Raw genomic sequence first — 24,015 nt, 5'->3', positions numbered from 1 at the left:
TTAGTGTAACAAACCCAGCTGTTACTGATGTGTTTACCAACTAACCGTAGTCTTGGTGCTAGGTCTTTTAGGGATTATGGACCGGCACCTCCTGAGTAGGCACAGATAATCTGTTCTTTCTTTAGCTTAATGGTAGTGTCAGTTTTATGAAAATGCAAAAGCCACACTTGATTTAGCTATTTATTGACACCTCAGTAAAATGTGTGTGTGTAAGGTCCTGGGTCAGTTAGCCTGGCACACAGAGTAAAAAAAAAAATGTGTATTTCTTCAGCTGCTATGTCCTTATAAGAGAGCTGGGATTAGTTGGCTTCTAGGGATATGATTTTAGGTCTTCACACTTCATGTCAAGTACTTTAACTCACTGATCCATTTCCCCAGCCTACATCTTCGATTGTTAATGGTTTCTAAGAGTTTCAAGGGAAATATTCAAGAATCTCTAACTTTAGAGTTTCTGCTAAATCAGCATGCCTTTTAGAAGCAAAGGCTCTATCAGAATTCTTTTTGTCCTGGCTCTCTCTCTCTCCCCCCATCCATATGACAGCATGGGCCACCATGCCCAGCTAAACATTATTTTTGAAGTTCGTTTGTTTTAACTTTCCACACTGGCTGTGTAGTGATAGAGCGTGTAACTTTAAAAGTCAGATCCTTTCCTGGCCATCTTCCACAACTTTCTTCTATATCACCAATGACAGACAGAATGTCCAAGAGCTCCTTACCCCTTCTTTTGAGACAGCTTTTGCTAATGTGATCAAGTATTTTGTGCCAGGAAGATTTTTCTGAACCATTGGGTAGGCTCAACTTTATTATTCTAAGAGTCTCTTTAAATGAAGGGAAGGCAGGAGAGTCGTAGCCAGGAAAAGCCTTGCTGAGAGAATGTTCACACGGCAAGGAATGCTGTCTCCAGGAGGAAAGGGCAAGGACATAAATTCTCTCCTTCAGCCTCAAAGGGCGGGTCCCCTGCTGCCACCTGTATGCTAGTTTCTGAAAACTCCGTGCTAACTCTTGACCTCCAGAAGCACAGGAATGTATGTTATCCTCAGCCAGCCAGCTTGTGGCACTGTGTTACAGCAATGGTAGGAAGCTAGTAAATAATTTACTCTCTGGTGGGTTCTGAGTTCAGGTCCAGCTTTGAATCTCTTATTAGCTCTCCATAGCTGCCTGTGGCTCTCAAGCGGATCATACTCCAAACGAAAGCTTTTACCTTTCCTTCCCAAACTTGTTCATCACTCTAGCCCAAGTCACCCTAGGAAGTGCCACAATCACCAGCCGATTACTGAATAGAAATCTGGAAGTAATTTTTATTTCTCCCTTATGACTAATCATAAGGGAGACTAATCATAATAATAAGTTTCATCAGTTTTACATTCAAATGAATTATGTATCTATCTACTTCAGTCAAACTTTCATTGGTACCAATGACTGATTCGCAGCTAATCTGGTTTCCACTCGGCAGTATAAATACCCAATAAACACCCAAGAGGTATTTAGAAAAGATGTATACTATGAAATGTGTTAGAAATGGATGTTATTAGAACAGATATGGATGGCAACTTGGTTAGCTTCCAAATAAATGATTTCTCTGTCCTCAGACAGAAAGGTAGTTGATGGATGGCACCTCCTTGTACAAAACCATCCACTGTCTGTACTTTCAGGATCATGTTACCCTTGCTGGATCCAACAAAGCTTCACAAACACCATGCAAAACCAGAGCTTCATTCTTAACTGAAATAGGCCATAAGCTGCAAAAGCTTAATGTGCTTTTCAATCAGCTTTATGTCGGGAAACCCAGTGGACTGCCAGACTGTTTAAATAGCGTCATTGGTCAGGCCGGTGGGTGGGGCATTAATCCCAGCATCTGGAAGCGGAGGCAGGGAGACTGACATGGGTTTGAGACCAGTCTGGACTGTACAGGGAATTCTCTGCTAGCTTCAGCTAGGTAAGATCCTGTCTCAAAAAACTAGAAAATAGATTTGAAAGTTTCACTTGTGCTTTTTTTGTTGTTGTTTGAGACATGGGCTCAGCTGTATTGCTCAGAACACTGCCTGGCTTCTCTTTCTCCTGCACCTAGTTGTGGTAAATTTCACCCTTGTCAGGAGGCTCGCAGCAACCTGTTCTTCCAGATTCTGAGGTATCTGATGCCTTCTTCTGGACTCCACGGGCACCTGCGCTCTAAAGTTCACACACCACAAACTCACTCACATATACAGAATACAAATAAAATAAAATCTCAAATAAATAAACAAACAAACAAACCTTAGGCGCTGGCTGCACAGACCCCTCTCCCCACTTCCTAGGACTTGGAGCCGCAATCAGCCTGACAAAGATGAGGATATTCTAAAGACATCTGTGTCCCTCAGTCTATCAGGCTATTGAAACAACGGACTCAAAGAAGCTGGAATTTCTCCAAGAATCTCATGCTGGAAGAAAGAAAAGGCTGAATTCTGGTGCTGGAAAGAGACTTCACACAGAGCCGACAATTTGCTACGGCCACTTTACTGGAGGAGTTGGGAGTCCAGACAGTGCTGGCCAGACTACAGCTTGAACTGGGCCACTTAGATGTGCTCATCCCTAACTCTCTCTAATATCTGAACCTCAATTTAGGGCTTCGAAAATGGACCTGGGAGCATATCTTTGACCCTCTTTGTCCCTCTTCCCAATATGGCCACACTGAATGACTCCCCATTGTCTGCTGTTTTAATTTATTAGGCTGTTCTCCTTGACTTAGGGAGACAGGTGACAGAACCTGGCTTCCTAGGCACAAACGGTGACGCCCCAAATTCGGTAATAGAATTGCCTAGATCCCTGGAGTGGTTGGCAACTCGGGGTTGGCAGTTACGGTCAGCTAGTACGTGTTTTGTCAGTCCGCACTCCAGAACCTCGTGGCAGACGTGGCAAGGCTTAAATTCCAGGAATCATCTGAGACCGCGTTTGCAGCGTTTGCAGCGGTCGCCTTGGTAGCTTGGTCTGTGAGATGGCTCCCAGCTTGGGTACAACTGTCAAGCGGGAGACCTCGGGCTTCACTGTGGGTTTCCCCAGAGGAGAGGAGATCCCAGGCGAGAACTTGGGTCAACAAACCGAGCGACCGCCACTAGCAGAGCTGACACGACCGCGGAAAGCGCCTGGGCGAAGGCGACCGGCCGCTCCTGGCTAACACAAACTCGCCTAGGAGGGGGCAGTGCCGGGGCGATCGACGGCTCGACGCTCGGCCGGAGCTGGGATCGCGACTGCAGGAGCAACGACTGGGGCTGGGTCGAGCGCCGAGTCGTCGAGCGAGCGGCGCCAGGTAGCGGAAGCCTGGGGGAGCGCTTGCCGGGGCTCGCCGTGCGGGCGGCCGGACGCGAGCCTGCCGAGTGCGGAGGTGGCGCCGGAGGCAGCCAACCCGGCGAGGGCCACGAGGCAGCCGGTGACTCACGGACACCGTGCCAGGCTCCGACACGGCCCGCTGCAGTTGCGGGCCTCGCGCTCCGAGCCTCGGGCTGCGCGGCAAGGCGCCCCTCCCGCCGGTGCGAGGCTCCGGCGTGTGATCCCGGAGCTGTTAGGCTCGGCGTGCCGGCAAATGGGGCCTGGGGCGCGCAGAGGTAGGCCTGGACAGCCTCCAGCCCGTTCCTGCGGGCCTCCCGCGGCCCCGCCGTGGGTGCCGGGGCGGAGGCGTGAGGGAGCTCCAGGGCCCACCACGGCCCAGGGCGGGGAGGGTTTGCCCTGGGAGACATCTCCGAGGCCCGCCCAACTCTGACCGTCTGGACTCTAGGCCTCCTTGGAAATTGATAGGCATTTATATCCATCCCTGAACAGGCTTATAAAATCGTTAGAGCACAGGGGTAGGCTTTGCTCCTTGATAGAAGGGGTGTGGTGGGGGTACAGTAGGGGCGGTGGGAGGAGCACCCAACTGAATTATAGCTCGTCAGAGGGTTCAGAGAACTCTTTGCAGCCCTTCTTTCTTTTTTTCTTTTCTTTCTTTTCTTTCTCTGTCTTTCTTTTCTTTTCTATCTTTTTTTTTTTTCTTTTTCTTATTGCGGTGATTTCCATCTGCTCTGCGTGAAAGGAGGGTGTGTCTCCAGTTCTCCAGAACGGCTTGGATGATTGTGGACTGTACACACAGGGCAAGGGTGTGCAGGGCAGTGACCTGAGTGCAGGAAGGTCATCTACACCTGGGTTTGAATGGAGGCTCTGTCGGTTATAAACTATTTAGCTGTGATTTAGAGCAAGTAGATTTTTCTCTATACCTCAGTGTCCCTGTCTGTATAGGGGAGTGAAGGAGAGGGCTGAGAGGATGAAAAAAAAAAAAATGCTTATAACGCTATGTTAGCACACTGCGGGGTGAAAGCGCTTAGCAAATGTTTGCTGTTGCTTTCTCTGCTGGTGACTACTTGCACAAGTGTACTTAGAGAAAACACTATCTCGTGGTTGGGACATTCGTTTATCACCCGTGGCAGCATTTATAAAGCACAGTTGAGTGTAGCATGTGAGCATTGCCATTTCTTGGAGCCGGGGTGAGTGTGTGTGTGTGTGTGTGTGTGTGTTTTGGGGTGAGGGAGGGGGACTGTAAAGCTGAAAACTTGACTTGAGTTTGAGTCTTCAGAACCCAGTGAAATCAGTCATATAATTCGAGTGGCTGTAATCCCAGCAATCCGAAGGAATCTTGGGAGGGGTGTCGGGCAGAGAACAGAACGCCTGTCTCCAACCAGGTGCAAGTGTAGTGGGGAGCTGGTGAGATTGTTCTGTGAGACAGGCGTAGGCTTGACAGAACACCCGAAGGCAGAGGAGGCGAAGTAAAACCTCTTCTGATGCAAGCCGGCAGCACCCGTTGGGACGGAATGGGCCCCAGGTTTGGGAGTCCTGGCAGGTGGGCTCTGGGTAGGGCATTAAAAAAAACCCTGCATCCTCCCATGCCCTTTATTGGCTGGTCCACCCATCCAGGTGTTAGCCCCGGGCAGCCTTTCCTCCCTGGTGGTTTTGTTTGTTTGGGTGTTTGCTGTTGTGTCTCTCTCACGCTGCCATCCCCCAGGTCTTACAGAAGCTCACTCCTGCACTCCTGTCCACCCTCACTCCTCTTGTAATTCTCCCTCAGCTGAGGAGGACTGATACGGGAGGTTGGCCTTTGAACTACACTTTTGCCCACACAGCCAGCCTGACCCCAGTGCTGGAAACCATTTGCATTTTGCAATGTTTGGGACCTCAGACTTTTGGATGGGGATACAAAGTGCACCCTGACAAATATAAATACAGTTACTCAATTTTAATATTTTGTCCATTATTCCACTATGTAGAGAAGCAAGTTTTATCTTGCTTTACAAAACTTAAAATCCCTTTAGGTAGCTTAAGTCTATTTTGTCACATCACTCATATGTGACAAAATGAAGATGCTGGTCACTATCTTCAGTATAAAAATGTGTCTTTAGTGGTTCAAGTCTTTAATTCCAGTATTCAAGAAGCAGAGACGGGCAAACCTCAGTGAGTTTCAGGCCAGCCTGTTCTATGGAGAAAAATCCCAGGACAGTTAGGGCTATATGTAGAGACCTTGTCCTAAAATAACAAAAAAAAAAAAAACAAAAAACAAAAAACCAAAAAAAGTGCCTTTAGGAATATTTTATGCAGAACAAATAACAGATAATTTGTTAAAGTTCCTAATTTCTGTTGCTCTTGTTTGTGAAAGCAAAATAGTTGGGGTCTGTTGTATTCTGGGTAGCCTTCCACAATGTTAGTTCCTAAAATCAGAAACGAGACCTCTCAGCCCTATACCCGTGCATCTCAGAATTCTGTACAGTGCCCCACATGGAGGAAAGACTTAGTGCCTCTTCACCCAGCATTTTATTTTAAGACTCTCATAACCCTTCACTTATTTGAAAAGCTGATACCTTGCACAGTTGGTTTGGTATTTCCATTGCCTTTAAAATTTTCCATGTTCCGATTTAATTCAGAAACAAAATTATAAATATTTAAAAAGTAAAGAATGTAGCAACAGTTTGTAAAATGTTACCGATTGCATAATATGCATTATGTATATAAATAAATAAGTATGTATAGGAGGATGGCGCATGCCTATAATTCCTGTACTTCGGAGGCTTAGACAGGTAGGTTGCCATGAGTTGGAGGCTTATGTAATGAGTGCCAGGCCAACCAGGACTAAATAGGGCTGTCTCAAAACAGACAGACAAAAAAACCAACTAACCAACCAAACAAAAAACACCACAAATAAGCCCAAGTAACAAATGGTGAGGTCAAGGGGAGGAGAAGAGATGGAAAAGGAAAGGAAAGGAAAGGAAACCAAACCAGTACTGTGGGCTGCTGATTGAGAGCACAGCCTGGCAGATTCTTTATTCTGAGGTGTGTTGTGGCTTTTTCATCTGAAGCCACCTAATCATGAATTTGTATATTTATCTATTTATTGGGTCTTACTATAGAACTCTGGCTGACCTGGAACCTGCATGTAGACCAGGCTGGTCTGGAACTCATGGAGATCTGCCTACCTCTGCCTCCTGAGTGCTGGGATTACAGGCGTGCCACACCATGTCCAGTATGAAAGAATTAATTTTGTGTGTGTATATCTTTATTTTTAATAATTTTTATTCTTCACTTTATATTACATCCCAACTGCAGGTTCCCCTTCCTTTCCTTCCCACAGCTTCCCCATTCCCTCATCTCCTTTCCCCCAGATCCAAAGCCCCTTGCCCCTGAAATAATTAATTTTTAAAATCCAGGAAACATTCTTCTTTAAAAGGTTTTAAGATTTAATCAATTTTCCTAAAAAGATTTGAGTTTAAAAATTAAAGAACGCTTGTGTTTTTCCTCGTTTGTACATCTGGCTTACGTGGGTTAGTCAGAACAATGTTCACTAAGCTGGCAAACAGAGCACCAGCAGATGGAAAGTTTACTGTCCCATGTAAAATAAATAGAAATTGACCAACTGACAATCATTTGCTTTGCCTCACCCATCAAATTAAATATCACCAGCAATTTAGTCAGTTCATATTTGGTCAGTGGAGGGAAGATTATGGACATGAACACTTAAGACAGCCAATATTAAAGAATAGTTTAGTCTTTAATGATTAAGTAGTTCTTGGACTCTTGGCAGAATGCTCGTTTGACATCTTAAAGGAGCTTTTCATTGGGTAGAATTAGCCTTTCCTGGGTATTGTGCTTTGTGAATGTGGGACTGGGCCTCACCATGGGACAGTCTTCATGGTCAGAGAACTCCACACTGATGAATAGATGCTTTAGATGGTGTACCCACTGCAGAAGACTCCTGACAGGCTGTGTAGTGAGTGTCCGAGGACAATGCTGCTCCTATCACATTCTTATCCAAGCTGCCCGGATTCTTAGTTCAGGTTCCAAATATTGATGTACTTCCTCAAACCTAAGCACTGAGGCCAGAGTCCATGAGGTAAAACTTAACATTGCTTTTGGGAAGTTCCCAGTGTTTCATAAAACAAATCCCTCCCCCATCCCTTTCTTGTAGCTCTTTACTTTTGCTCTGTCTCTTTGCCCCTTCCCCATCTTATGTCTCACCATATAGCCCAGACTGGCTTCTAATTCAAGATCTTTGGATCCTTCTGCCTCAGCCTTCCAGGTGTTGGGATTACATGACTTATGGCATATAGGGACAAGTTCTACAAAATAAACATTTCTTGTTCTGATTTTGAGGTTGTGAGGAAGGATGTGGCATGAGGACAGATGAGAAAATAGGTTGGCAGAAGAGTTAAACTAGAGTCTTTTTGTGTATGTGGTAGGACCATAGTGCTGAGAGGAAGATGGCATCTGTGAGGGATGGGGTGAGAAGGACCTGGGGTTTATGTGAATCTTGTCCAGAAGAGGTGACACTTGGCTGTGTTTTGAAGCCTGAGTAGGTGTCTGAGCAAGAGGAAAGGAAGTTTTAGGTAAGCTAGAGGTGCTTACATCTATGAATGGCATAGATCCACTAGTGAAACCACAGGCATTTTGATAAGCTCTGATGCATTGACTGTTAGTAGAGGTAGGGAGATATGGTTTAAAAAACTGGGTGGGATCCAGATTAGCAATTAGGATTTTATCCCATAGTGAGGTATGCTGGTTGCTGTGACAATAGGATCTATGGACTTGGAAGCATCACTTTGAAAGTCTGTGAGAGAAGGGCAGGACTAGAGACAGCACAGCACTTTGACCATTATCTCAGACCCAAGACAAGAGACTGGTCTAAGGAAAATGCTGGTGGGAATCAAGAGGAGACAGATTGAAAGCTCAAGGGTGAATTAACAGGGACTAGGGATATTGGTAATGAAGGAAGCAGCAAGTTATTAGAGCATTTGGATGAGTAGCATGTAACTGAGTTAGAGAGCAAACAAGGAAAATCAGGTTTGTAGCAGAAAATAAGTTCAGTTTAGGACACTGACTTTCAGGTGGCTTGGGGACATATAGCAGAGGTATCTGTGGGCATTTGGAGTCAACTTTGAGGCCCAGCATGGGATCTTAGAGGTCAGGTTTCCTCCTAAGTATCTTTATCTTCCCAAGGGACTGTGTAGTGTGAGAGCAAAGACTTGTTCTTTGAAGATGTGGTCTTGAATCTTGGGGAAGTAATTGTCTTTCTCTAGACCTGCATTTCCCTTTTCGTAAAATGAGGGAGTTAACCAGATGGATGGGTCTCTACTCAAATTCTCTAAGAGTCAACTTTGTTGGTCTCACTTGTAAGTACACCAAATAGTTTTTAATTTTTTAGTCAAACTAAAGAGCTGATATTTGTTTATCTTTTGAATGGAAATTGTGAGAGAAAAGGATGGAGTTGGGCCAGCCTGCTGGAATCTCGTCACGTGACACATCAGTGAGAGTGTCTTGCAGGAGGAGCAGGGGCGGCCCAGATCACAGGCCAGGCAGCAGTGCTTCCAGCCAGCCAGTTCTGTTCTGCTTAGTAGGGATTCAGCTATAAACACTGACTTATTTTTTGTATCATTAGGAACTCTATTTTAAGAAACTCTCAAGTAAAAAAAAGCAAGTCATGGAGAAGAACGGGAATAACCGAAAGCTCCGGGTTTGTGTTGCTACCTGCAACCGCGCTGATTACTCCAAACTGGCCCCGATAATGTTCGGCATTAAGACGGAGCCTGCATTCTTCGAGCTGGATGTGGTGGTGCTGGGCTCCCACCTGATAGACGACTATGGGTGAGATGAGTGTTCTCTTGCTGTCTGGTCTCTGTGTACCTTGGAGAACTTGGGGACCATCTTAGAGTCAGCTTCTTCAGTTATAAAACAGGGTAAAAACCAATATGGTGATGAAGCCTGTCACAGCAGTTCTGTTCAGTAGATTCTTGATAATTGACAGCTGAAAATATTACTGTTTGTGACTACAATCAGAAGAAACATCATATATGTGTATATAATTATATATTATTTATATATTGTATATTATATATACATATAATTGGGCTATAATATGGCTTCGTGGCATACTTTTTCTGATGTTGGGGCTTGAGCCCAGAGCCTCAGACATGCTAAACTTGCTTTACCGCTGGGCAGCCCTTACTTTACTGCAATGTGTCTTGTGAGTTCTAATGGCAATTTTTCAAAACTGGTTTATTGAACTGAGTGTATTGGTATATGTCTATAATCTTACCACTTGGGAAGCAGAGGCAGGAGGATTGCTTTAGATTGAGGCCTGCTCAGATTACATAGTGAGTTTTAGTCCAGTAAGGCCTATATAATAAGACCCTGTCTCCAAACAGACAAAAAAAATTACCAAAAAACAAAAAAATGACAACAAAGCCCAACCCTGGTTTACAGGTCAATCACAAAAAAAGTAGTATTTATGAAACAAAAGTTAGATTTACAAAAATTAATGTATTTTGAGGAAAATTAAAATGTTATATTAGCAAGATTGTTGGTATCATGTGTGTGACATTAAGGTCTGGACTGTATGCAGGGTAATCTGAGAGCCGTGCAGTGAAAAAACCAGAAGGGAGCCTTGGCTTTGCTCTCTGTGTGCATCTACTGCACCCTTGTGGTGTAAACATGTTCATGCCGTCTCCAAAGACTGTTGGGACAACATGACCATGGGAAAGAATCCCCCTAAATCAAACTGTCCCTTTCAGAGCACTTTAAAGAGCAGGACATAATGCACATCGAGAGCAATAAGCTGAGGACCCACCTGTCTCCAAAACTCCACGCAGCAGCTTGCTGTAAGCAGAAAGTTAAGGGGCAGCCAGGAGGCTTATGGGTAGCTCCCACAGACTTTTTTAATTGAAATGAATTCTTGCTTTCTAAGACAATCTACTTGAGTGGTAGGACGGAGTCTGAGCCAGAAGTGAAAGTCTCAGTAGGTTCTCTTGGGTGACAAAGCTCGGGCAGGAAGGCTAGCTGGAAGGAGGCGCTCCAGGAAGTGGTAGCAGCCACAGCAACGGAGGTAAAAAGGTAATATTTGATAGTGAAATATTGAATAAAATAATCAGCTAGTACTTAAGGAAAATTATATGCTTGAGACACCTTCTAACTTGAGGAACTGGGTAATAAGACAAGAATGTAGGAGACTTCATATTACCTTTTTGTACTTTTTCATCTTTAAACTATGAGAATACATTTTCACAAATTTTATTTCATTTTTAGTTTTGTTCAGGGAGGTTTTTTTTTTTTTTTTAGTTTTATGAGATAGTTTGTTTTTGTAGCCCAGGAAGGCAAGGATGACCTTGTTCTGTGCCACCATACCTGGCTTATTTTTGTTTGTTTGTCTAGAGACAGTCTGTATATATAGCCCTGGCTAACCTGGAAACCACTAGGTAGCCCAAGCTAGACTTGAACTTGTGTCCTCCTGTCTCTGCCTCCCAAGTCATGGGATGTATCACTATGCCACCTTTTCATTTTCTTAGGCTTGTTGCTGAGGCTGGCTCCCAAGTCTTGGACTTAATTGATCTTCTGCCTTTCGTTCCCAGATTGGTGGGATGTAGGTACACATTCCCATTCCTGGCTTGTGTAATTTACTTTTACAAGCCAGTCACAGTAAATTACACAAACAAATTCACAGACATTACAACAGTGTGGGCTGGTGAGACAGCTCCTCAGAAAGCCCAGTGACCTGAGTTTGATACCTGGAGTCCACTTAGAGGGGGAGGGGAGAGTCCCTTCATGCATCTCAGCAACCATGTGCTACACTCACACACACATGGTGCGTAGACACGCTCACAATGATACAAAACTTTAAAAAGAAGCTTACCTTCTATTTCAACTCACATAGAGCCAGACTTATGTTTATTAAACTTTAAGAATATTTTAACTTCTTGATTAATTTGAAGGGATAGGAATTCAGTTGAAACTACACTTGAGATTTTGAATTCGGATTTTTCCTGGGCTAGAAATATACAATAAGGAACTCAGGGTGCTGAGGCACACAAACTAGCATTCTGCTTCCCAAATGTGGTAGCAGGTAGGTGTTTACTTACAAGGACAGCCTGAACGCATTTTCAGTTTGTGGTATTTTTAATTTACAGTAGGACTATAAGGATTTACTGTCAGGATTGTTTTCAGTTGGTGTTCTTATACTCTTTAAGAGTTGAATATGAGCCGGAGTGAAGACTCAGCAGTTAGGGGCACTTGTTGCTCTTCAAGAGGACCCAGACTCAGTTCCACCACCTACATGGTAGCTCACAACCGTCTGTAACTCCAGTTCCAGGGCATCTGATTCTTTCCTCCAAACTCCAAACACTGGCACCAGGAACACAAATGTGCATAGACATGCACTCAGGCAGAATACTCACACACATAAAATAAGTAAATCTAAGAAAATGTTTAGAGTTGAATGTGAAAAGAAATCAAATTAATATCAGCAGCATGCTTGTAGATTCATCCATTCGCTCAGGTAGTTACTGTAGACGTGGACTGTACACAGTGGCGAGAAGACAGACCCTGCTAGAACCTGCCTTCTAGTGGGGAAACTGATGGTATACCGATAAGTAATAAAATGCAGAAGCTGAAGTGATAGTTTATGTGTCATGTTCTTCCCTCATAACAAATAAATTCTTAGCCTGCAGTGCTGTCATTACTGGGAGATATTAGGAGTAAATATTAGACTCAAATTATAAAATACTTTTTGAGAAAAACAAGTACAGTTTCTAGGAGTGTCAGAATAGCTCATAGGAGATTATTTCCCCCACATCTATCCCTTAAAAGCTCTGAAAAAATAATTTAAAATACTGGATGACTGTAGTGGTACAGGCCTATAATCCCACCTACTCTCCAAGTTTAGGTAGGAGGATTTTAAGTTCAAGCCTGCCCAGACATCTTAGTGAGACATTGTCTCAAAATGAAAAATAAAACCAGGGCAGGAGGCCCTATGTTCAGTCTCTAGTAACACACACACACACACACACACGCACACGCACACGCACGCACGCGCACACACACACACACACACACACACGCACACGCACGCACACACACACACACGCACACGCACGCACACACACACACACAGGCGCGCACACACACATGCACACATGCGGGCCAGGGGCAGGGAAGGGAAGATGAGAAACAGTCACTCATTCAGTCACAAAAAGACAACTAGAAATGTTTGAAACTGTTGGCAGTTAAACCCCGTGTTTCTCAGAGGTGTCTTAGCACATGACAGACACTTGCATGCTGTGCTCATTATGGCACTTAGCCAAGCTATGGAACCAGCCTGGCTTTTGACCAGTAGACAAGCAGGTCAAGGAAAAGTAGTTTGTATATACAATGGCATTTTATCCAGCCTAAAATTGAAATTATGACTCAAAAAATAGATGGAACTGCTAAGAATTATGTTAAGTAAGATAAGCCATATCCAAAAAGACAGACTGACTGACTGCTGTCTCATGTAGATTATAGATTTGAATTAATATATAAGCATATCTATGTTACATACATAGACATGAAAGTAGAAAGTGAACTGAGGGGGATAATGTCTAAAAGAGAGGAAAAGAGGAGACAGGAGAGGGTTATAGACTGTATGTGATATGAAAGCAGAAAAGACTATCAAGGGGTGGGCAGAAGAAGGGCAGTGGGAGACTGAGGAAGAACAAAATGTAATGACATGTATGTGTAAAAATGTCATGATGACCCCATTACTTTTTGCATACTAGCTAAAAATTTAATTTAAAAAATGGTATAGTATGGTGTCATGCCAGGCATCCTGGATCCCTGCATTTTAATTTTATTTTTTTATTTTTCGTTTAAAAAAAAAAAAGCTTTTTTTTTTTTTTTTGGAAACTTTCCCCATATTATAGTGCCAGTTTCTTCCTAAGGAAAAAAATAGATGGGTGATAAAAAGTAAAAAGCCTGACCATTATTAAAAGTTGAATTTATTTCTGCCCCCAAAAGAAAATTTCTCCCTTACTATTTTTCTGTCTTGGCCCTGCCTGGGAGGGACACAGTTGAGCTTCCGAAGGAAAGGCTGTTGACTATTTATGTAACAGTGAGAATCATGTGTAGGTATATTTGTGGCCTTTGCACTCTATTTGTAGCTTATACTTCCTTGTAATTGTTTTAGCAAGCAAAAGTGTCAGCAAGTGTCCTGCTTCAGGGTTAGCATTGCTGCTTTCTTACATAAGAACATGGCGTCACATCTTGTTGCTCCTGCTTTAGGAACACGTACCGCATGATTGAGCAAGATGACTTTGACATTAACACCAGACTCCACACGATTGTTAGAGGGGAAGATGAAGCAGCCATGGTAGAGTCAGTGGGCCTTGCTCTAGTAAAGCTACCAGATGTCCTCAATCGCCTGAAGCCTGATATCATGATTGTTCACGGAGACCGATTTGATGCCCTTGCTCTGGCTACATCTGCTGCCTTGATGAACATCCGAATCCTTCACATTGAAGGAGGAGAGGTCAGTGGGACTATTGATGACTCTATCAGACATGCCATAACAAAGCTGGCTCACTACCACGTGTGCTGCACCCGAAGTGCCGAGCAACACCTCATCTCCATGTGTGAGGACCACGACCGCATTCTGCTGGCAGGCTGCCCTTCTTACGACAAACTGCTCTCGGCCAAGAACAAAGATTATATGAGCATCATCCGCATGTGGCTAGGTATGTATGCCAAACGTTATTCAGGCTAATGGCTGTTTTCCTTAGAAAATATTGGGTATGTTTCAATCTTTTTGGAAACGCATGGACACAATATTCTGTTAGAGACCAGAGAGTGAAGATTTTATTTCATAGTTCTTGCCTTGAGGTTATCTATAAAAAGACATGCTGGATTGATCTTAAAATCTGTGCTATGTTTCTACAATGGAATGCTTTTGCTCTATTAAATATTTTAGTGAATAGTATTCCCAGAATTCCTTATTCTTTTAACAGTTTTAATATATGTGTTGATGAGGTAATAAGCGAATTTATTTTTAAATTACTTTTATTTTATATTTTTATTTATTTTTATTCACACGTGTATGTGTTTAAACATGAATATACACATGTGCATATGTATGGACATATGTCTGCATATGTATACATTCCTCTGGAGTCAGGTCAGCAGACTTGAGCACTTTAACCTGATGGCCTTCTGTTTTCTTTTTCCTTTTTAGACAGGATCTAGTGTAGTATGGCCTTGAACTTGCTATATAGCCCAGGATACCTTGAACTCCTGAGCCTCTTGTGTCTACGATTGTAGGCATATGCTACCACCATACCTGTCTGTGAGCACAATTCTTACTTTATTGAAAAATTGGGGAAAGGATAAGGAGATTGTTCTCTGGGTCAAATGTTTGTCATATAAGCATGAAGACCTGAGACTGATCCCTAAAGACTCACATAAAAATCCACTGTGGCAGTGTGCCCGTGTCCCAGCATGAGGGGAGACGGAGACAGTAAGGCCAGCCAGTCTAGCTGAGTTGGTAAGCTCTGGTTTGGTGAGAGAGACTGTCTCAGGAGGTAAGCTGGAGTAAGTTGAAGAACACCAACTTCTGGCCCCACACGTGCCTGTACACAAGTATACAGGCACACAGCGTTGGGAGTAAGCTGTGAAACTGTGTATATAATATGAGGCCATTTCTGTAACGCTACAGTGGAAAGGGTGGCAAGTGTATAAACCTAGTCAGTTACTACTTTCCAGTGTGACATCAGCGTACTTTTACTTCTTTCTGCATTTTATTTTTTAGTATAATGGAAATTGTTGTTTTTACTTTTGTGTGTGTGTGTGTGTGTGTGTGTGTGTGTATGTGTGTGCATGTGGTATATGTACATGCTGAGTGTGCACATGTCTGGAGACCAGAGGTTGATGTCCAGTGTTTTCCTCTGTTGCTTATTGTTTGAAACGTGGTCTCTCTCTGAAACTGCCGCTGTTTGATTTGGCCAGACTGGCTGGGCAACCAGCCAAGAGTGTCTTGTCTCTCTCCCCATATCTCAGTGCTGGGATTATGGGCAGACCCTGCTATAACTGGTGTGTGTGTGTGTGTGTGTGTGTGTGTGTGTGTGTGTGTGTTTTGAGACTGGGTCTACTGTGTAGCCCTGGCTAGCCTAGAACTTGCTGTTTAAACTCGGCCAGCCATGAACTACCAGAGTTCCCCCTTTTGCCTCTTTTTAAGTCCTACGATAAAGATATGTGCTTCCATGCTTGGTTCAACCCCGCACCTCCCACCTCCTGGGTTCTAGGGCTCTGAACACTGGTCCTCTTGCTTGCACACCAAGCAGTTTACCAACCAAATCATCATCCCAGCTCCCGTTTTTACTTTTGTGGGATGTGTGGTGTTTGGTGTTAAAGATCAAACCCAGGGCCTTTTGCATGCTGCGCAAGCACTTTACTATTGAGCTGTATCCCTAGACCCCGTTTTTACCTTAATGTCTTTCTAATAGTATTCTCAGAATAGTCAGATGAGATAATGAGTGTTGAAACAGTAACCCTTAAGTACTTACTCATGTAAGGGAAATTGAAATTATTAAAAAGTGACAAGTGTAGTATTGGATTTTGTTGTATTCATAAATAAGCCTTGAAATATGAAATTTTCATTGATTTAGCCTCCTAGGAATTACCTTTTGTTAATAGAGGTAAAGAAAACCAGCTTACAAACGGAAATTTGAATGAGCCAAGTTAATAGTAAAAATACTAAACCTGCTGGGCAGTGATAGTGCACAGCATTAATCTCAGCACTTGGGAGGCAGAGGCAGGTAAATCTCCAGGTTCAAGGCCAACCTGGTTTACAGAGTGAGTTCCAGGACAACCAGGGATACACAGAGAAACAAACAAACAAACAACCAGAAAAAAACCCTAAACCTACAGTGAGAGTACTATGTTGGGGGGATCAGGAATAATTGTCTATTTAGGACTTTTTATGGAAATCATATCTGTTGAATAATGGAATTAGGGAATGGAAAATTGGTAATTGCATAATCGAAGAAATAAATCATTATTTTTGTCCATTTTTTATTGTGTGTGTGAACGTGTGTGCCTCACACACTGAGAGGTCATATAAAACCGTGTAAGAGTCAAGTCTTTCACCTTGTGGGCCCTTGGGCTCAAACTCAGGTTGTCGTTTTCAGCAGCAAGTACCTTTACCTGCTGAGCCTCTGGGTGGGCCCAAATTAGCTACATTTTAATCTAGGCATATTACAACAGGAAAGGAATTAGACTTTCTCATAGGTAAATTAATCCATATGATATATAAGTCTTACCCTTGGATAGATGTGCAGTCATCAAGGATTCCATGTAGATAGTGCTGGTGGAGAGAGCGTGTCTCTTCACTTTGGTTCATGGGTTTTGAGTAAAACTCCCGAATTCTGCTCAGACCATTAGCTTTCCCTTTATCATGGAAAATATGTCACTGAAAAACTCTAATGAATAAAAAATGACTATAAGAAAGCAGAGATGGCTCAGCAGGTAAGGCTCTTGCTCCTGACAGTGCAGTCCTGACAACCCATATAAAGGTGGAAAGAGTACTGGTTCCACAGAATTGTCCTCTGACCCTACATGTATGCAGTGGTGTATATGCTAACCCATATCATGCTCACAAAAGAATACTAATTTTTCAAAAATGAATAAACAGTGCGATACAATTGTAATTACAAGCTTAAAGCCCCATTTGACCATTTATACTTCATTATAAAAAGAGCAAAACCTGGATATTTAGTTTATTTATTTATTTGTTTGTTTGTTTGTTGACAGAGCCTTGCTGTATAGCTCTGGCTATCTTGGTACTTATTGCCTGGCCCAGCTAGTGTTGAACTTGTGGCATTCCTGCCTCATCTTCCCATATGCTCGGCTTACAAGTGTGCACACAACACTCAGCTTTTTGTTTTTTTAAACTGGTGAAAAAGAAAACACAAGACAGTGAACCAGAACTGCCTATCTGACAATAATACATTTTGTACAAATAACACATTTTGCTTCTCCACTAGCAGCTTATGTTTTCACTCTGCTTACAGGAAAATAAATTGTGCAGGTCACTTATGATAATGTGCAACTGTATAGCCTGAGCATTAATATGATCCTAATGAAATCTTAGCAAGGTCAAAAAGATACATTAAGTTTTAATGAGAGACATTCCACAGTAAATGTCAGACTTTGCTGCCAGGAATAGATGGTTCTGGATCAATGGCTTTAGCTTTTTTTCTTCAAAAGTTAAAGATACACACACACGCACACACACACACACACACACCAGGCAAACATAAACAACAAACAAACAAGCATACCTATCCAGGGTTGGTGGCACATGCCTGTAATCCCAGCATTTGGGAGGAGATCAAGAGTTGGGTAATCTTTGGCTATTTAAGAGTTCAAGGCTAACCTGGAATGTACAAGATCCTGTGACAAAGAAAAAAAGTCAAGGAGGGGGAAATGGCTCAGATGCTAAGGTGCTTGACACCAACCCTGGGACCCATGTGGTAGAAATAGACTATTGCAAGTTATCCTATGCATGCCATACCCCTCACTAATAATAATAATAATAATAATAATAATAATAATAATAATAGGTTAATAAAACCAAGTTGTAAAACAGTTATGCTCAAAGTAGAAGGTAAATGAGAAGTGGCAATCACTCATGGAGAAAACTGCTACAATTCTTCCCTGAGTCTTGTGCTTACTCTGTACCAATACATTGTAGAGAATGGCCCTTTGCATGGGACTATAGAAGCTCTTTAGCTTCCCAACCTCCAGGGCTAGTGATGATTGGTGAACCCTGGGTTTAATTCCCACACCCCTGAAGTTGAGGAGGATCCCCTCACTTTCAAAGAAAACACTCTGAAGAGCCCAGAGACAGAGAGTTGCCTTTTAAGTGTTTTCAAAGAATAAAGGTAAAGCATAAAGGGTGAAGAGACTGGGAGAGGAGATTGTACCCTTTGTAGCTTATTGCCCGCGTAGACATCAGTGCTCTGTTACTACTGGGAAGAATTACGAGTACCTCAACTACGTGTTAAAGGCTGACAGCATCCCTCTATTTACCAGTCAGGAATGAGCTTATTCTCATTACAGCACCACGGGTTGTAGCTGTGGGCTAGAGTATAGCTGTACATAGTATTGCCCTATGGATTATGGTACAGGCACTTAGATTACCTCATTTACATTAGCTTGTCCTTTAGACTTCTGCTAACCATAATGGAGAGGCTGTCTCCCTTTTCACCTTTGAAAATGTGTTCCAGGCCAGCCAAGATTACATAGTGAGACCCTGCCTCAAAACCAAGAACAAGAGTCTTAACTAATGAAGCACTCTGGTTCACCTCCTATTAAACAGGTGATGATGTGAAGTGTAAAGATTACATTGTCGCGCTGCAGCATCCTGTGACCACTGACATTAAGCATTCCATAAAGATGTTTGAACTAACACTGGATGCACTTATCTCATTTAACAAGAGGACCCTGGTTCTGTTTCCAAATATTGATGCAGGTAATGGAACGTGAAAATGAAATTATGCCATCTGCCTTTTCACACCTTAATTTCTGTCACCTCTTTTCTTGACTGTCACCTTTTCTTGCCCATGTTTCATTAGAGGCTTTTCTAAAATGCATCCTGGTCAAAGGTTACCTATCAAAATGCTGTGATATTTTTGTCAAGTCTAGTGGAGACAGCAGGAAATAAATACTTTTTAAGGATCTCACTGATCTGCAGTTTGCTCTCATGTTTAGACTTTTCCCTCCAGTTTCCACTAAGAAGACGCTCTTAAGGGCTGTGAGACAAACCTCAGAAGTCAGGGGAAGGAGTGTCTCAGGGCAAGTGTTGATACCAGTGTTGCAGTAAGATAACTTCTATTATTATTTTTTGTTTTCTTTCCTTTGTCAGCTATGCTTCAAAGTATAATCTTGAGTATAAGTAGTTTGGATCTGGGTCCCCAGCCTGTCAATCCTTAGGCCTGCTGTGGATGATCGCCTGCCTGATAGCTGTAAACTTTAGTGCTAATCAAGATCTTAGGCAGGTTGACAGGGATCTGAGATATAAAAGATGGAGGTTAGACTAAGGGATTTTCAAATACTGGTTACTGTAGCTGACATTACTCACTGCAGAACTCTTAGGGTTCTTTTGTTAACAGAGGGGGGACCTTTTCTTTGCTAAGATATTGCCATTTTACTCCAGAAAATCTTTTCTGTTAGAAGAAACAGCACTTTCAGCCCAGACTTTGATCAGATAATACAGCAATATTTCAAAAAACTTTATCCTTCAAGTTCTGTATAAGTAATTATATCTGCTTACCTCCAGATGATGTATTCTGATTGTAGTACACTTAAGAATTAGAGATGGTTCCTTCTGTTAAAGATGGACCCTGATATGTAGTGTGGGATGCATCTGTAGTCACAGCTCCTCAGGAGGCTGAGGGGCGGACACCTGGAGACACCAACCCAAAGAAAAACAATTTCCGATTTAAAGGAAACTTTCTTGAGTCACGTCTTGCATGTGCCTCTACTTTCCATGCAGCAACCCAGAACTTTGTCAGTTCCTGGCTCAGTGCCCCAGTATGCCTGTGATTGCCCGTGGTGGGCTCTTGGGAAGACTAGAATAGTGCATGTGGCCTAGGCTCCAAACCAAAGTGGAGGGACCCTCTGGAGTGCCATATTCTGTAATTGTAGATGAGGGTTGGCATAGAAAGAGGAAAGTGGCCACTTGTCTTGCAGGAGGTTGGACCTTGAGCCTATTTACCTATCTTGGCACATAATTTTTTTTTTTTTTTTTAAAGAAGAGATGCATGCATAGCTTCTGGTGGCTCAATGACGTCTATGCACTGGGGAGCATTGTGTGGGCATTGTCTCGCCTTCCAGTCAGATGAACAATGCACACACCAGCATGTATGCCTACAAACACTCACTCACTCACTCACACACACACACCAGGAAAAAAAGAACGGGAGGGAAGACCACTAAATACTGTTTGTTTGTTTTAAGGTGGTGCATTTTAAAATAAAATACCAGCTGTAGTATTGGTCCCTATCCATATTGCTTTGGCGTTTAGTTCACAGAGGTGGGAGTTTGTGGAAATGTGAGCAGTTGGGCAAAACCAGTCTAATCTGCTCATGTGTGAAACTTCTGACGTTCCTGCTTAGAGACTGCTGGCTTGTTGTTAGACTCTAAGTATGGTGGAAGTTTTTACTAAGGTATTAATACAATATATTGATTTTGCTAAGTTGTGTGAAACCTCCAGCTGCTGATGAGAGGCAGAGAGCTAGTCACACATATGCTGCTCATGAAAGTCTCAGCACCAAAAAGGGGAAAGAGGAATGGTCTGCCACTATTTTCCTAATAGCTGGTACGAGGATTAGGGCTACACTTGTCAGTAAAATGATTTCTTTATCTCGTTCATTAAATGGTTGCATTCCATCATTCAGTCTTTTCATTTTCTCAGGGAGCAAAGAGATGGTCCGAGTGATGCGGAAGAAGGGCGTCGAGCACCACCCTAATTTCCGTGCGGTCAAGCATGTTCCGTTTGACCAGTTTATACAGCTGGTCGCCCATGCTGGCTGTGTGATTGGGAACAGCAGCTGTGGGGTGCGAGAGGTTGGTGCTTTTGGAACACCCGTGATCAACCTGGGAACACGCCAGATAGGAAGAGAAACAGGTATTTACCTTTGCCTATATCTCTGCTAACGAACTAACTTTATCTATTTGTGAGATGGACTGGTGCTGGCAACATTCTTTAAATTTACCTTTTTCTCATTTTTCTTGAGAACTTCATACATGAGTACATGTCTACTCCTCATCCCTCTCCAGTTTTTTCCCACTCTCTCTCAGATTCATGACTTCTGATTTACTATTTTACACACACACTCAAACATACCTACTGCATCCATTTACTGTTGCTTATTTGTACATATGTTTTGGGCTGACCTGGGATTAGAGAATCTATGGGGGAGCTTGTCCCTGGGGAAAACTGACTCTTCCTCTTTCAGCAACCATTGATGGCCTGTAGTCCTTCCATTTAAGGTGAGGCCTTTGTGAAGTTTCCCCCACCCACACTGTAATGCCAGCTGGTGTTGACACTGTGCAGGTCTTGTTTAGGCAGCCATACTGTTGAGATTTAATGGATGCGGCTTCCTTGACACCTCTAGAAGACACTATTTTAAAGTAGGTGTGCTGGTCCTCTGGCTCTTAAAATCTTTCTGTGCTCTCTTCCATGATTTCCCCTCAGCCTTAAGTGTAGGGTTGCTTTGTAGATGTACCAGTTGGGGTTGGCCACCCCATAGTCACTTATGCTCTGCATTTTGACCAGTTATGAATCTCTGGAACAGTCTCCATCTGGCGAAAAAAAAAACTTCTTTATTGATGGATGGGTGAGAGCTACACATATCTGTGGGTATAAGGGTAATTATTTAGAGGGAAGTTAGAAATTATATTGGTTTAGGAAGATGGTGGTAGTAGGTTCTCCCGTAGGGCCTGTGATCTCTCTAGCTACTGCCAGTTGATGAAGTTTACAGTACTAGTCATGACTCCCTCCTGGTGAGTGGCCTTAAGTCCAGTTAAACAGCTTCTGGTTCCCCCAAGATAAAATGCCAGACAGTCATTGTTGTAGGACTGCTGATTGCTTTTCTCCCTTGGCAGCTTGCATGGCACCTTCCAATACTATGGGAGCCACTCCTCAGAGCAGAGGCTCCATTCCTCCAAGTCCTGTGTCCTGGTGTATCCAGCAATAGGTCTTTGTGTTCCAGCTCTAGAAGGCAACCAGGGACAAGGCATTGGCTTATATTGTTTAGGAATCTTTTGAACCCCCTGACCAACAAGTCAAATGGAGGTTTCCCATTCTTAGCTCTGGGGCTTTTGTTAGATATTTTGTGGCTCCTGTGTGGGTAGGGGGGAGATGAGGACATTATCACCTCATGTGGCAGAACTCTACTTTTAAAAAAGTATGTGTGTGTTTTTAAGGAATCTTATGAAATAATGCATTTTCTTAGGGCTTTTTCAAACATCCTTGATGTTATCTCCTTCCCTCTCCCTCTGTATTATCTTCCCTCTACACTCCTCAGCTCAAGCCTCCCCCAGTTTTCCCCTCCCTCACATAGCACCTGTGTCATATTATCCCTCTCTCCCATGGTCCCTTTCTACTTTTCTGGCTTATATGGTTAGTCCAGGTTATATACTCAGATCTAAAGAGTGAGCTGGGGATCCACAAATATGAAACACAGTGTTTATGTTTTTACATCTGGGTTAGCTCATTTGGTGTAGTGTTTTCCAATACTTATCTGTTTACCTGCACATTTCATGATTTGTCTATCCATCAGTTGACAGTCTTGTGGGTTGTTTCCATTTCCTACCTCTTGTGAATAGAGTGGCTGTGAACTTGGATGAGCATGTACCTGTGTCAAGGATATTAGGTTCTTAAGTGTACATGGCCGCATTTGGGGACAATAGGTGAGTGAAGTGAATTGGCAGCTGTAGCCTAAGATCTATAAATAACTCGGAAGATTACCACATTTATAGCTCTACTTGCACTTTTACTGCTTTGTAAGACCAATTAGAGTTAAATACTTGATTATGGTCTTTAGCCTTGTTTAAAAGAGACTAGAGTTGAATGTGTCTTGAGTGTATGAGTGAATGCTGGCCTGTTTTCAGAGCCTGGTATAGTGTCCTTTCAGTCAGTCCTTAGAGTGTGGCAATCATAAATAATGAAAGTGCAAGCAGGATTATTAATGCATGTGCTAACTGAGCTATGTATGTTTTAATATTAACTTATAATGCTGTTTACATGCAAATATGTATCTACAGCTAGTGGGAAAATGCATGTCATTATTGGAAAAAGAACTGGACTAGAACTAAGGATATTAGTTCCAGCTCTGCTATTCATTTCATTTTTTTTTTCATTGCTACCCTAAGAGTCTATTATCTTTATGTCATTCCCAGAATATTATTTTGCTTCCTGTTTTATAGGAAAAATAGAAGTCCAAGATGGAAATTCTTTCAGATTTGTTAATTAAATATATAAAAACACTTACTTCGTGTGAGGCCTTGGGATATGGCCGTACTAAGGAGCTCAGGACAGAGCACAGCTGGTAGAGTGCTCCCCAGCATGCAGGAAGCCCTGGGTTCAGTCCCCAGCACCAAGGCAAGATAATGCACACCTGAAGTCCCAGCACGTGGGAGGTAGAGAGAGAAGTATCAGAAGTTCAAGGCCAGCCTGTGCTACATGAGAACCTTCCTTTGTGGGAGAAAGCACAAGAACGCCCAGTGCCACATGGTGAGAGGAACACTTTAGAAAAGGAGAAGCTCAGATTACCAGGAAAAAAATGTACTTGGGCCCTAGCTAGCATCCGAAAAGAAAGAAAGAGAAAGGAAAAGGGAAGGAAACGGGAAAATTACGGCTTTCTCAATAAGAACTCAGAAAGATGGGCAGACCTAACAGAACTTCATGGTAGTTTGTAGGGACTGCCAAGTGCTGAGCTCTTATATAATTGACATTTTAGTGGGCTGGGGAAGATAAATAAGCAACCCAAAAGGAAAGGACTAGGGTTTCTAGGTGCCATGTAGACTGTAATGCAAGGTAATGGGATGGGTTACATTGAATACGTAAAGGAAGGCCTCTTTGAAAGATGACACTTTAAGTTGAGATCAGCTTTATGGGGATCAGGCAGGAGCAGATGACTAGCCCAAGTCAAGGATGTAAGGTAAGAA

At 42.9% G+C, this 24,015-nt stretch overlaps 1 protein-coding gene across 3 annotated transcripts in view; it reads left to right on the top strand.

The window, feature by feature from the left end:
- The first annotated feature begins 3,260 nt into the window (after positions 1 to 3,260).
- Positions 3,261 to 24,015, top strand: part of Gne (glucosamine (UDP-N-acetyl)-2-epimerase/N-acetylmannosamine kinase) — a 35,576-nt gene continuing 14,821 nt past the window's right edge. Inside the window, exons 1-5 of one of the 3 annotated variants that reach the window (XM_060379841.1) lie at positions 3,261 to 3,283; positions 8,924 to 9,129; positions 13,573 to 14,024; positions 18,662 to 18,814; positions 20,759 to 20,971. In XM_060379841.1, coding sequence (XP_060235824.1) covers positions 8,966 to 9,129; positions 13,573 to 14,024; positions 18,662 to 18,814; positions 20,759 to 20,971 — 982 coding nt within the window. In that variant the 5' untranslated portion in view covers positions 3,261 to 3,283; positions 8,924 to 8,965. The other 2 variants (XM_021645966.2, XM_060379840.1) reach the window with 2 other exon arrangements.

The sequence above is a fragment of the Meriones unguiculatus genome, chromosome 3, assembly GCF_030254825.1.
Source record: "Meriones unguiculatus strain TT.TT164.6M chromosome 3, Bangor_MerUng_6.1, whole genome shotgun sequence".
NCBI lineage: Eukaryota > Metazoa > Chordata > Mammalia > Rodentia > Muridae > Meriones > Meriones unguiculatus.
This window is presented reverse-complemented; position numbering and strand designations above follow the sequence as displayed.